Source organism: Alligator sinensis, unplaced genomic scaffold (genome assembly GCF_000455745.1).
Source record: "Alligator sinensis unplaced genomic scaffold, ASM45574v1 scaffold250_1, whole genome shotgun sequence".
Taxonomy (NCBI): domain Eukaryota; kingdom Metazoa; phylum Chordata; order Crocodylia; family Alligatoridae; genus Alligator; species Alligator sinensis.
The window spans coordinates 1,487,556-1,499,430 of NW_005841888.1; the positions used below are offsets into that span (position 1 = coordinate 1,487,556).

Here is an 11,875-nt window from a genome sequence, read left to right on the forward strand (position 1 = left end):
CATACGAGTGGCCCTTCTCTGGACCCTCTCCAGGTTATCCGCATCCCTCTTGAAGTGCGGCGCCCAGAATTGCATGCAGTACTCCAACTGCGGTCTGTCCAGCGCCCGATAGAGGGGAAGTATCACCTCCTTGGACCTGTTCGTCATGCATCTGCTGATGCACGATAAAGTGCCATTGGCTTTTTTGATGGCTTCGTCACGCTGCCGACTCACGTTCATCTTGGAGTCCACTAGTCCATGGTGGCTAGGAGTGTGTTGCTGGGGAGGGGGTCTATGTTTTTAAGTTTCCGTAGCAAGTCTGTGGTGTCTTGGACAAAACTTGCTCTGTGGGTGACAAGCGGTTTTAGGATGGATTCAACAAAACCTGATATTTCCTCAGTTAGGGTCCCATGGTTGGATATGATAGGTCTGCCAGGGTTCCCTTGTTTGTGGATTTTAGGGAGCATGTAAAAAGTCCCTGGGTTAGGTAGCGGGGGGATCAAGGTCTGTAGTTTTTCTTGTAGTCTTGATGGAAATGATTTGATGGTATTGTTGAGTTTTTTGGTGAAAAGGGGAGTAGGATCTTCTTGTAGTTCTTTGTAGTAGGTGGTGTCAGAGAGCTGTCTCTTGGCTTCCTTTATGTAATCCTCACGGTTTAGGATGACTATGGCTCCTCTTTTATCTGCTGGTTTTATTACTATTTGGTGGTTGGATCTTAGAGATTCTATCACCTTTTACTCTGGTAGAGAGAGGTTGCTGTGGTGGTGTGTGTTGCTGATTATTTCATTGTTCGTTCTTTCCCTGAAGCAGTCAATGTAGCGGTCATTTGAGCCCAGTTTTCCTCCTGCCCAGGCAGGGGGTCGGACTTGAAGATCTACAAGGTCCCTTCCGACCCTACTTCTATGATTTTATGATACAAGAAAAGCCAATAATCCCCCATTTCTCTCTACATGGTGTTGCAATGGCACAGATCTGGCATACATCTTAAACATTTAATTGATTATTGATGTATACTACAATCAAGAAATCTGTAACACCATACTGGATTTCATTTAAGTTGCCCAAATTAAAGTCCTTTCAAGCCATGCATTTAGAGTTTTCATTGTAAGAAATGTGATTAAAGTTCAGGAACAAACAAGAATAATTCTTTGCGACCTGGAGTATACTAGATGCCTTTTCTCCTTAGTTTCAGACTTCACTTAGATAACTCAGGGCTTGCTACAGGGTAGTATTTCAGAATAAAGCAGGATGTACATGTACAGTACAAAGCTACTCTGCTCTAAACTCTCCCTGTGGACATTCTTAGGGGCATATTTCTGTGGATCAATTACAGTGCCAGACAACGCCCTGAGATGCACCACATGCATGACTTCCAGACTGTGAAGTAGCGTAGCCACAGAATTTACTGGCATACATGCAGCACTGCACTAAGGTTGCTACACTGCTTCCACAAGTTAGAGTGGGAGTGAGTATAGCACCGCCTGGGATTGTAATATACTCCTGATTTGTAATGAGAGTGCCTCTCTGTAGTGGAGCTTACTACCAAGGCAAACACATAAAGGTGCTCTTAATGTAGAGTCTGTGGAAGTTAAAGCAGATAGCTAGGTTGTAAAGCTCAGACACTATCTTGTTCTGCTTTAATTTCTCTGAAAGCATAAGAGCGATGTTGTAGCTCTGAGACCTGATGAAAAATGTCTTGTGTTTGAAAGTTTGTCTAACTCTGTCCCAACTATACAGTTGGTCTAATAAAAGATATCACCCTAAGAAATGCTTAATTTCCTTGTGTAAAGAAGCCCTAAGAGTAAAGAAAGCATTTGGCACTGATCAATGTGATGTTGGTGCCTAATTTCATTAAGCCACCTAGACTGGCAGATCCAGCCACACACGCACTATCCAAATATTTGTACAAACTTCAAGGCATGTCCTTCCCTTTTAGGCTCTGCTGACAAAAATGATCTCAGGAAGTGAAAGCAAACATTCACATGACAAGAACCTGGTACACTACATTAGTTTACTTCAATACAGGTTTTTAAAACAAATAATATTCATCAAGGATACATCTCAGAAGTTACAAAAGAATTATACCATTTCTGTACAGTGCTTAAACTCATTTATAAAATACCATAGCAGGAATATAATTTAATATTATATGTTGCCAGTTTAAAAATAATTTCTGTTGAACATTTTTGGTTTAATTTCTTAAACTACATTAGATTTTTTTCCTTAATAAATATCAGTACCATTCCAAAATTTATGTATTTCTGTCTTGCTCTCTCTTTTTATTATACTGAATTAAGCTCCTTATTTGCTATTATTATGATCCTTCCTATACATACTAAAAAAAAAAAAAAAAAGGCCCCTATGATTTAATTTTAGAAAGGGGGGGAAGGATCAACAATTTATGGACAGCGAAATATTCATCTAACTTTAGACTTGTTGTAAAAGAAACATCAGTCACCATTTTTTTTTTTTATCAGATAGAAAAGCAAAAGCTTTCACTATACTTTGACACAACTACCAGAAAGTTGTTAGTGTAAGCAATCCACTTTTCCCTTCAAATCTTCATAATTTGTGTGTGCAGAAATAAAGATTTAAAGAAATAACAAAGAACAAAGCAGAACTGCAAATTACCTCTTCTCTCAGTTTGCTATTGACTTATCAGGCTTTTTTTAAATTTTAAATTAAAAGATATTTTTATTTTGTATAAAGAAGTATCTGTCCACAGCCTTACATTTTATAGTCAGCTCAGCCTGGTCAGTAAACGAAACACACAGGTCAGTTAAACTGTTTCTCATGCACTGGCACAGTAGGGGCCAACCTTTTTGGCAGTCACACTACAAATTAACTCCATACATTCACTGGGTGTCACTGATCCTCCTCCCCTGCCTGATCAGCTGCTCTGCTTTCTGCTTCTTGCTTCTGCCTGGTGTCCCTACCCAATCTGCTGCTCTATCTGCCACTGTATGCCCCTCCCAATATCTGCTGCATGCCATGCATGGAAGCTTCCTGTGCTGCTAATGGCACACATGCCTCAGGTTGGCCACCCCTGCACTAGCATGAGATGTGAAATACCACAATCCAGGAAAGCATTTAAAAGGAATATAGAATTGTTTGCACTGAAATGTTATGCTAAAAGTTAGCAGCATGTTTCTAATAATTAACAAGATTTAAAAAAACAAGCAGGCAAATAAACAAGCCTTCCTGCATGACACACAAATTTAGAATCCAATGTTTTCTTAAAGTTTATTACTCAGCTAAATTTTGCAGTTACAATGAAGTCATCACTGCTATAGCAAATTCTTCCAGTTTTGACTGACTGGAAAAATTATGGCCAGTTTTGCTTTTGGGTGTTGCAGGATCACAGATCCGCACTGCACTGTTAATATCTTTCTACCACTAACAGACTATGAACAGACAAACCCTGGCACAAATGCTATTACAACCTCAGTCCTACTATTCCAGTGAATGGAAACCCTAGAAAGACAAGAAAATGGAAAGGAAATTGCTTCAATGCAAGCACAAATACACAGCTTGTAAAGAATTAGTCTAGAAGACCAAAAAGTGTTATCCTTATCAGATTAGGTTTCTGCATTCCCAGAGACTTGGCGACATTCTTCTCTCTAGCTAAGAATGGCTAGGGAACCAGTGATCAATGACAAATCCCAATGACAGCCAGGTCAGAATTCTAATATTATAAAAGCCTTGGTCTGTCTGTCCATAATGCTTTATTCACACTCTGATTGGCTGACGGAAACAACCAATCAGAGTGCGAATACAGCGTTTGGACAAGAGGTGGCAGCACGGTGGACCACCGCCATGACTATAAGGACACAGAGGATGGGGGGGCAAGGCCAGCACAACTGGACTCAACCCCCTGCCCTGCTCCGTGGAGGCAGCAATGGCAATGTGGAGGGGAGAGGGGTCGAGATACAGCATTGGCCATGACCCCTCTCCCCCGCCCCCCCCTGCAGGTGGTGAATACGGAAGTGGGGGGGAAGGCCAAGGGCATAGCTGCTGACCTCAGCCCCCTCTCTCTCCTTATGCGGTGGGGGAGGGGGGGGAGAGCAGTGGCGGGGAGGAGAGAAGCAGGCCTGAGGGGAAGGAGAAGCCAGGCCACCATGGTGGTAGGGCTTGGGAAGCAGTGGGTGCAGGCCAATGTGGGCGGGAAGGGTGGAGGGATGGGAGCAGTGGGCCTGGCCATGAAACGGTAGCTGGGAGGAGGTGGGGGGCACCTCGGGCCTGGCCTGGCCCCAAAACAGAGGGTGGAGGGGAGCAGCCTGGCCCTGAAATGGCAGCAGGGAAGGTGGTGTGCTCAGCCTCAAAATGGTGGTGGGGAGGTGGGAGGAGGGGCAGGCCTGGCCCTGTGGCGGAGTGGGGGAAAGACGGAGCAGGCCTGGCACTGAAGGTGCAGGGGGAGAGCCAGATACAGGCCCCCCGTCTCCACCCACACCTCCCGCCCGTCAGTGTTGACGGGCAATTGGCTAGTGCTAACCATAAAAGCCTTAGTCTGTCTGTCTGTCCTTAGTGCTTTATTTGTACTCTGATTGGTTGTCTCGGCAGCCAGAGTGCTCCAAGAGCGTTCCAGACAGGAGGCAGTGGCAGTGCGGTGGAGTGCCACCATGCTGGTGGAAACAGGGGACGGAGGAGAGGTCAACACTATCAGGCCTGCCACACTTGTAGGGGGGAGGAACGGGGTCAGGACACCCACAGTAGTGGGGGCGGAAACGTGGTTGGGCCCGCTGCGCTGGTGCAGGGAGGGAAACAGGCTCAGGCCTGCTACGCTGGAAGGGGGGTGGAGGAATGGGGTTAGGCCCGCCGTGCCAGCCAGGGGGGGAGGAACGGGGCCAAATGAGGACACCAAGGAGCGGGGGCGCAGGGCCGAAGGCTGGGCTCCATCCATGCCGGCCCATCCATCAATCGTTCTTGATGGGCAATTTGCTAGTACATCTTAAACAGAGCTCTTTGGGAATCAAAGGGACAGAAATGTCAAATAGGTTTACTCTGAACCTTATGTTTTTAATAATACTTTTTGGTGTTGTTAATACTCAAAGAAGGGCCTCTTATTATAAGATTCCCAAATGCCTTAGAAATAATGGAAAGATCTAACTTGATTTATGCTCATGGTGACATATCAATACCTTCCATTTCCTTACCCATGGCCCTTTCAGTAGATTTTCGTTGTTTGCAATGAATGTACTTACCGCAATACGTATAAATAAGTTTTGAGTCAATAAAACGAACTTTGAGGTTGTGCAGAACTGCAGGTTCATGGAGATAACTGAGAGCTGTGAGATCATTTTCACCAACAAGTATGTCAGGGTTTCGCAGGGGGGGTAGTTCCTTTGTCTTAGGATCAAGACAATACTCTAGGTCCTGTAAATTAAACAGAAACACACCACATGAAAACAAGTATTTCCAGGTGTCTCACCATTGTCTCATCCTTCTAGTTGGTCTCTCAAATCTCTTTTCTTCTCTAATCAATCTCTGAGTCGGTTACATTTTTTTATTTACTTCATATCCTTCTCTGTTAGCATTACTAGCAGAAAATTTCTCCAAAAAGTTAACTGAAAATTTCCTGCTACAAATTACTTGTACAGAGCTAGACTTTACAAAAAGATGCAAGTAGATGTAAAAAATATCTTTTAAAGGAAAAAAAAAACCCTCTCTTACATGTCTTGCTAAAACACTTCAGATAGGAATATAACACATGATTTGAAAAATCTAATTTAGTTTTTAACCTTTTTCCTTTAAAAGACAGAAAAATATAGTAATTCGCTTGAGTTTTTACTCAATTTCACTATCCTGTTATTATATATTAGTACTGTGTGAGAATGTTGAGAGAGTAAATACTATAAGGAATATATAATCCAGAAATAATGTTCCTTAAAATAATTTACAGATGAAGAGTTCTCACTATACACAGAAAAGCTAAACAAAAGTAAATTTAACAGTAAGTCTACCTGAAACTGGCACTTTCTTTTTGCAATATAATTTGATTTGATTAATGTAAATTACGCCGTTTAAAGTATGATGATAAGATGGCCAAACCTAGCTAGACAGCACATGCAAATTTGTGAATCTTTCTAGAACGGGAAGGCTATTTTCAGTTTCCATCAATACTGTTCTATGGAAGTGTCAAAGGATGAAATTACATGCAAGGAAAACATTGTATTTAGATTTAAACATTTTATATATTCTACATATGTAATCCACTCTTTTTATTTCATTACTATAGACACAAAATATAAGAGCATAATAAGTGCCATAGTAGGTCAGATCAATAGTCCATCTAGCTCAATATTTTGTTTGTGACAGTGGTGGGAATGGATGCTTTGGAGGAGGGGTGCCAAACTCATCCAGCTTCATGAACTGGATGGGGCTGCAGGGCCAGTCTGCAGGCCGGATCAGATACACAGACCAGACCCACAGCCCAGAGCTAACCCAAAGGCCAGCCCAGCCCATGAATTTTTCTAGTCCCTTTTTGAGCCTGGCTAGACTATCTGCCTCTACCACTTCCAAAGGTAATAGGTTCCACAAATTAATTAAAAGCTGAAAAAAAACACTACTTTTCCATGTTAGTTTTAAACGCGCAAAGGATTTATATAGTGTCATGATGGTTTGTTTTCAATGCCCTTCTTAATAATGCCCATCATTTTGCTGGCTTTTTTGGGGTCCACTGCACACACAGCTGATGTTTTTGGAGAACTAGCTATTATGACTCCAAGATCTCTTTCCTCAGTTGTAACACCTATTTCAGAACCCAGCACTGTATATGTGTAACTGAGGTTATCTTTCTCTTGTTGACAATGTAGTTCATTTGCCAAGCTTCTGCCACTGAGCTTAGTGAGATCTTTCTACAGCTCCTCTCCAAAGACTTGGGATTTAATTACCGGGAGTAATTTAGTATTATCTGTAAACTTGGAGATTTCACTGTGCATCCTCATTTCAAGTCAGCAATGAAAATACTGAACAAAACCAGGCCCAGCACAGCGGGGCTCCACTTTTGACCTCTCTCCATCCTGAAAAGGGACCATTTAGCCCTACCTTTTGCTTCCTATCTTTCAGTCCATGAAAAAACCTTATATCTCATAGCAACACAATTTTAAAGCTTTTTAAAAAAAACTTGAAAACGTATTTGGATTTTCAAAAAGTTTATGTCAATTGGTGTCCCTTTGTACACATCCTTGTTAACACCCTCAGAGAACTTCAGGATATTGATGAGGCAGGATTTCCCTTTACAGAAACCATGGTAACTCTTCCCCAGTTTTCCCACATGACTGCAATTTTATTTTTTATTATAGATTCTACCAACTTGCCAGGGATGGAAATCAGACTCACTGGTATATAGTTCCCAGGATCACATCTGGACCCTTTTTAAAGATGGGGGTTATATTGGCAACCTGCCAGGCCTCTGATACAGAGATTGTTTGTAATGATGTTACATACTATTGCCAATAGCTCTGTAATTTCACCTATGAGTTCTTTCAGAACTGCTGGGTGAATGCCATCTGATTCTGGTGACTTGTTAATATTCAGTTTATCCATCTGTTCTATAACCTCTTCTGTTGTCATTTCAACATGATCCAACTCTTCAGACTTACCACTAGGAAAGACTGATTTGGTGTGGGAATTTTCGCAGAACCTTGTGCATTAAAAATGATTTTTTTTGCATCCATTTAGCTTCTCTGCTAGTCTTGTCACCCCTGAATGCACCTTTAACAATTTGGTCATCTAGTAGCTTCACTGATTTTCTTGCTAGCTTCCTGCTTCTGCTGTATTTTAAAAAAAGTCTACAATCAACTCCAGCATCTTTTGCTAGATGCTCCTCAAACTCTTTTTTGGCCTGTCTTATTTCACTTTTACATTTGACCTGCCAGAATTTATAAGCTTTTCCAGTTTTCCTCATTTGGGCACCCCTTTCATTTTTTTGAAGGATATCTTTTTTGCCTTGCACAGTCTCCTTAACTCTACTATTAAACAATGTAGGGCAAGGGTGAGCAAAATCCAGCCTGCGGGCTATAATCGAGCCAAGCAGGCACTTTCATCCAGCTTGTAGTGTCCCCCAGTGAACTGCAGCCTGCCCAGCCTTTCCACCCATGAGGATGGGAGCAAGGTGCTCATGTGCACAACCCCCCAACATATCCTATTGGGCCTCACTCCCACCCTCATGAGTGAAAGGGCTCTGCCCAGCTAGCAGCTTCTGGGCAGGGCTCATGCTGCAGCCAGGAACTGCTCACTCAGGGCAGCAGGTAGGGAAATGGCAGGGCTGGGGGTGTGGGGGGGGGTGTGAAGTTGCAGCTGGGTGGAAGTGGAACCACAATGCAGAGCCTGCGCCCAGAGGGGAGCTCATCTGGGCAGGGTGTGGGTATAGGAACGCCCCCACACACTCCCGCCATGGCATGCAGCCCCCACTGCCTGGCAGCACCAGCAGGCAGGGAGGTCAGGCTGCTTGTGCCTGGCACAGGCACTCGGAGGGGTGCAGCTCTGGCCAGCGCTGCACTGGAGGGGGAGGAAGCAGAGCCTGCCCTATTGCCAGGGCTTCGCGCTGTGCACCTGAAGTTCCAGCACTCGTAGCAGGGGAAGCCCCATCCTGGAGCCTGCTGCTTCTCCTGCTCCCTGCTGCACGGGTCCTTGCACTCTGCTGGGAGTGGAGGGAGCCCCAACCCTGCTTCCTCATGGAGCCCAGCATGGGGCTTCCCCACTGCAAGTGCAAAGCCCCTGCGACAGAAGCAGCCAGTCAGGCTGCATTGGGGGCACTCCTTACCCCTAGTGCAGTGCTGGCTGTTTCTATTGCAGGGGCTCTGCATCACACGCCTGCAGCTCCACACTTGCAGCTGGGAAGCCCTGTACTGGGCTCCATTGGGAAGCAGGGGGCAGGGCTCCTTCCACTCCCAGCAGAGTGCAGGGACCTGTGCAACAGGGAATGGGGGAAGCAGCAGGCTCCAGAGTGGGGCTTCCTCTACTGCAAGTGCTGGAGTGTGGTGTGCAGCCCCAGCGAAAGGACAGGCTCCACTCCCTCTGATGCGCAGTACTGGCCGGAGCCACACCCTGACCTTCCTGTCTGCTGCTGCTGCCAGGCAGCAGTGGCTGCATGCCATTTGGGGGAAGTGTGCAGGGGATCCCTACACCCCCCACCCTCCCTAACACCCCACATACCCACAGCCTACCCTCACAGCCCCTATCAACATATACATACACCCCAACATTCCCTATGCCCCCTACACAGCCACACACTGTTACAACCCCCCAAATACTCCCACACCCCATCATACACACACACTGCTGTGAATCTGTGAATATAAAAGAGTGACACTTTATTTTTTAATTATGCAATCCCTTCTATATACAATACACAATCACAAGTCATGACAAACATTTTTTGTAATAAAATTAGAATATTATAGTAGGTGTTTGACTTCTAGTGTACAATTTGGTTTTTCTCTGGTTCTAAGATGGCAATCCCCCCTCCCAAAAGGAGTATTTGGGGCAGGGGGGGAAGGCAAGGAGAGGGACTTCCAGTGGCAAAAGTCAGGGGTTAGGGAGCATGGTTTCTGGTCCCAATGTGGCGACCAGGGGGCGGGGCAAGTGTCAAGGGGAAGGGCTACCTATGCGGCCCCCAACAGCTCGTAAAAACTTATTAAGTGGCCCTCCACCCGAAAGAATTGCCCACCCCTGATGTAGGGGTTTTATTGGACCCATTCAATACTTCTTTTGATTTGCATACACTCGCATACACTTTGCCGAGCCTCTAAAATGGTATTTTAAAACAGCTTCCATGTTCTCTGCAAGCCTTTTAAGTTTTTCAAAGTTCCTTTTAAGTTCTTTCCAACTTCCTCATTTTTGTGCAATTTTCCTTTCTAAAGTTATAGAAGTAGGATCTAAGCTACTAAGTGAAGGAAAGAATGGAAGAGAAATGAAAAACAAACAAAAAACCCCTCTCAACTAACTTCACTAGACATTTAGCTTCAAAAAGCTGATCTTATGATTAACATTGTCACTACTGTCTCATCTAGTGAAGTAATCCTCTTAAATACATTTAAATTGATTGAATGAAATTAATGGATGATTAAAATAAATATATTAACTTTCTATTTAGCAATTACCATTTCTATATATAGTATATGGTCTCTTCATTTTACTCTCACCTCCTAACATCTATTTTAATTTTTTTAATTAAACTGCTTCTGCTATTTATTCCTGACTTGCAGCTATAATTCTTGTAGCATCGTCTACACAGCAACTAAATGTCAAACCCGGGTTAGGATTTCACTTAGGGCAGGGGTGTCAAACCCCAGACAGGTAGGCTCTGTGCACTAAATACAGCGCATAGGGCTAGGGCCAGTGTATGCCGCATGTGGCAGGACCCAGCCAGGGGCTATACAGAATCATAGAAAATTAGGGTTGGAAGGGACCTCAGGAGATCATCTACTTAAACTCACTGCTCAAACTATATACTCAACTAGATCATCCCAGCCAAGGCTTTATCTAGCCAGGTCTTAAAAACCTCCAACGACGGAGATTTCACAACCTCTCTGGGTAACCTGTTCCAGCGCTTTACTATCTTTGACACTCCCCTATTTGGGGAATAAACATAAGGCAACAATGCAATGGTCAGAGACTCCAACAGGCCACCCAGCCTAGGCTAACTGTCTAATGGGCCACACCCACGTGGGGTTTTGTAGCTGTAACCCAGCTAATGACTTCAGGGCTAGGGATACACGTTACACATAATCCAGTTTAAGTGATCAGCAACTGGTTTAAACCTGCAACAGAACACAACTTCAGTGCACATAAACCAGTTTCAAAATGGCTGAAACTGGTTTAAGCTAAACCTGGTTGAATGTAGTATCTGACTTAACTGGTTTGGGTCAAACCAGTTTATGCAATGTCTGTCCCAGACCCCTTGCTGACTTAAATTAAACCAGAGTCCCTCAGCATCCCAGATGCTTTGCAGCCCTGGGCAGGGCTCTCTGCTCCAGAGAACAGGATTGGCTCCGCCCCTGTGGTCCCTAGCCAGGGCTCTGACAGAGTCTGCCTTGCTTCCCCCTGCCCCCCACCCCCTCACTGCTCAAGCAAGGATCCCCACCTCCCTCCTGCTCATCTTCCACAGCATGACCTCAGGCCCACAGACCTTAGGCATGTAGTATGCTAGCTAATGGTGAGATGTGCCTGTGTGTGTCTCTAATTTCACTGGGACAGGCAGACAGAACAGTGTCTGCTTAGGGCTTTTTGGAGCTAATCAACAGGTCAGATGGTAATGTCCCTCTGTCCTTTCCTTGGAAAAAGCTGTTTAAGAAGAACTTGAACTAATGAGAGGTGCTTTTGTTTTGCTGATGGGCTGATAAACTCCATGTTATCAGCCACCTGCTAGCTCCCTTGCCTGCCAGGTTTGCAGACAGTATGAAGAAGCAGGGAGAGGGAGACTGAAAAGCTCAGTATCATCAACAGATACATGCACTGCGCACCCTTGTTTTGCCTCACAGTACTACCTTGGGGCTGGCAATACTCCCACCCCTTTAGCAGTGAGCAGGGAAAAACCTGGGATGCTACATGCAGAGTGGGGGTTTAAAACCCTTGCTAATCAGAGGTCCTTCAGGGGCCTGGCCACACACCCACTCAGCTCAGCACTACAGAAGGAAAGGGCTGCTCCAGCCCCCTGGCTTTTAGCCTGAGCCACTGCAGGCATGTACCTGCATTTCCTTAGTCCAGAGGGAATGTCTGTACAGTTGCAAACTGATCCAATCTAGGCAGGTTAGACTAACCTGCAAAGGTTGAATCAATTCAGGCCCAGGTTTTTTGAACGTCTGTCCCTTCTGGTCACTGTCTGGGAGTCCTGACTGCCTGCTAGGTGAGCAGCTTCCCCACTGAGCTGAAGCTGTGCCAACAGTTCCTGCTG

General features: G+C 44.8%; 1 protein-coding gene across 1 annotated transcript in view; it reads right to left on the bottom strand.

Annotated features, from left to right (window-relative positions):
- Window positions 1–11,875, bottom strand: part of MYO5A (myosin VA) — a 175,390-nt gene that overhangs the window by 115,812 nt on the left and 47,703 nt on the right. The window contains exon 3 of the mRNA XM_014517056.2: window positions 5,181–5,352. Coding sequence (XP_014372542.1) covers window positions 5,181–5,352 — 172 coding nt within the window. The remainder of the gene's footprint in view (window positions 1–5,180; window positions 5,353–11,875) is intronic.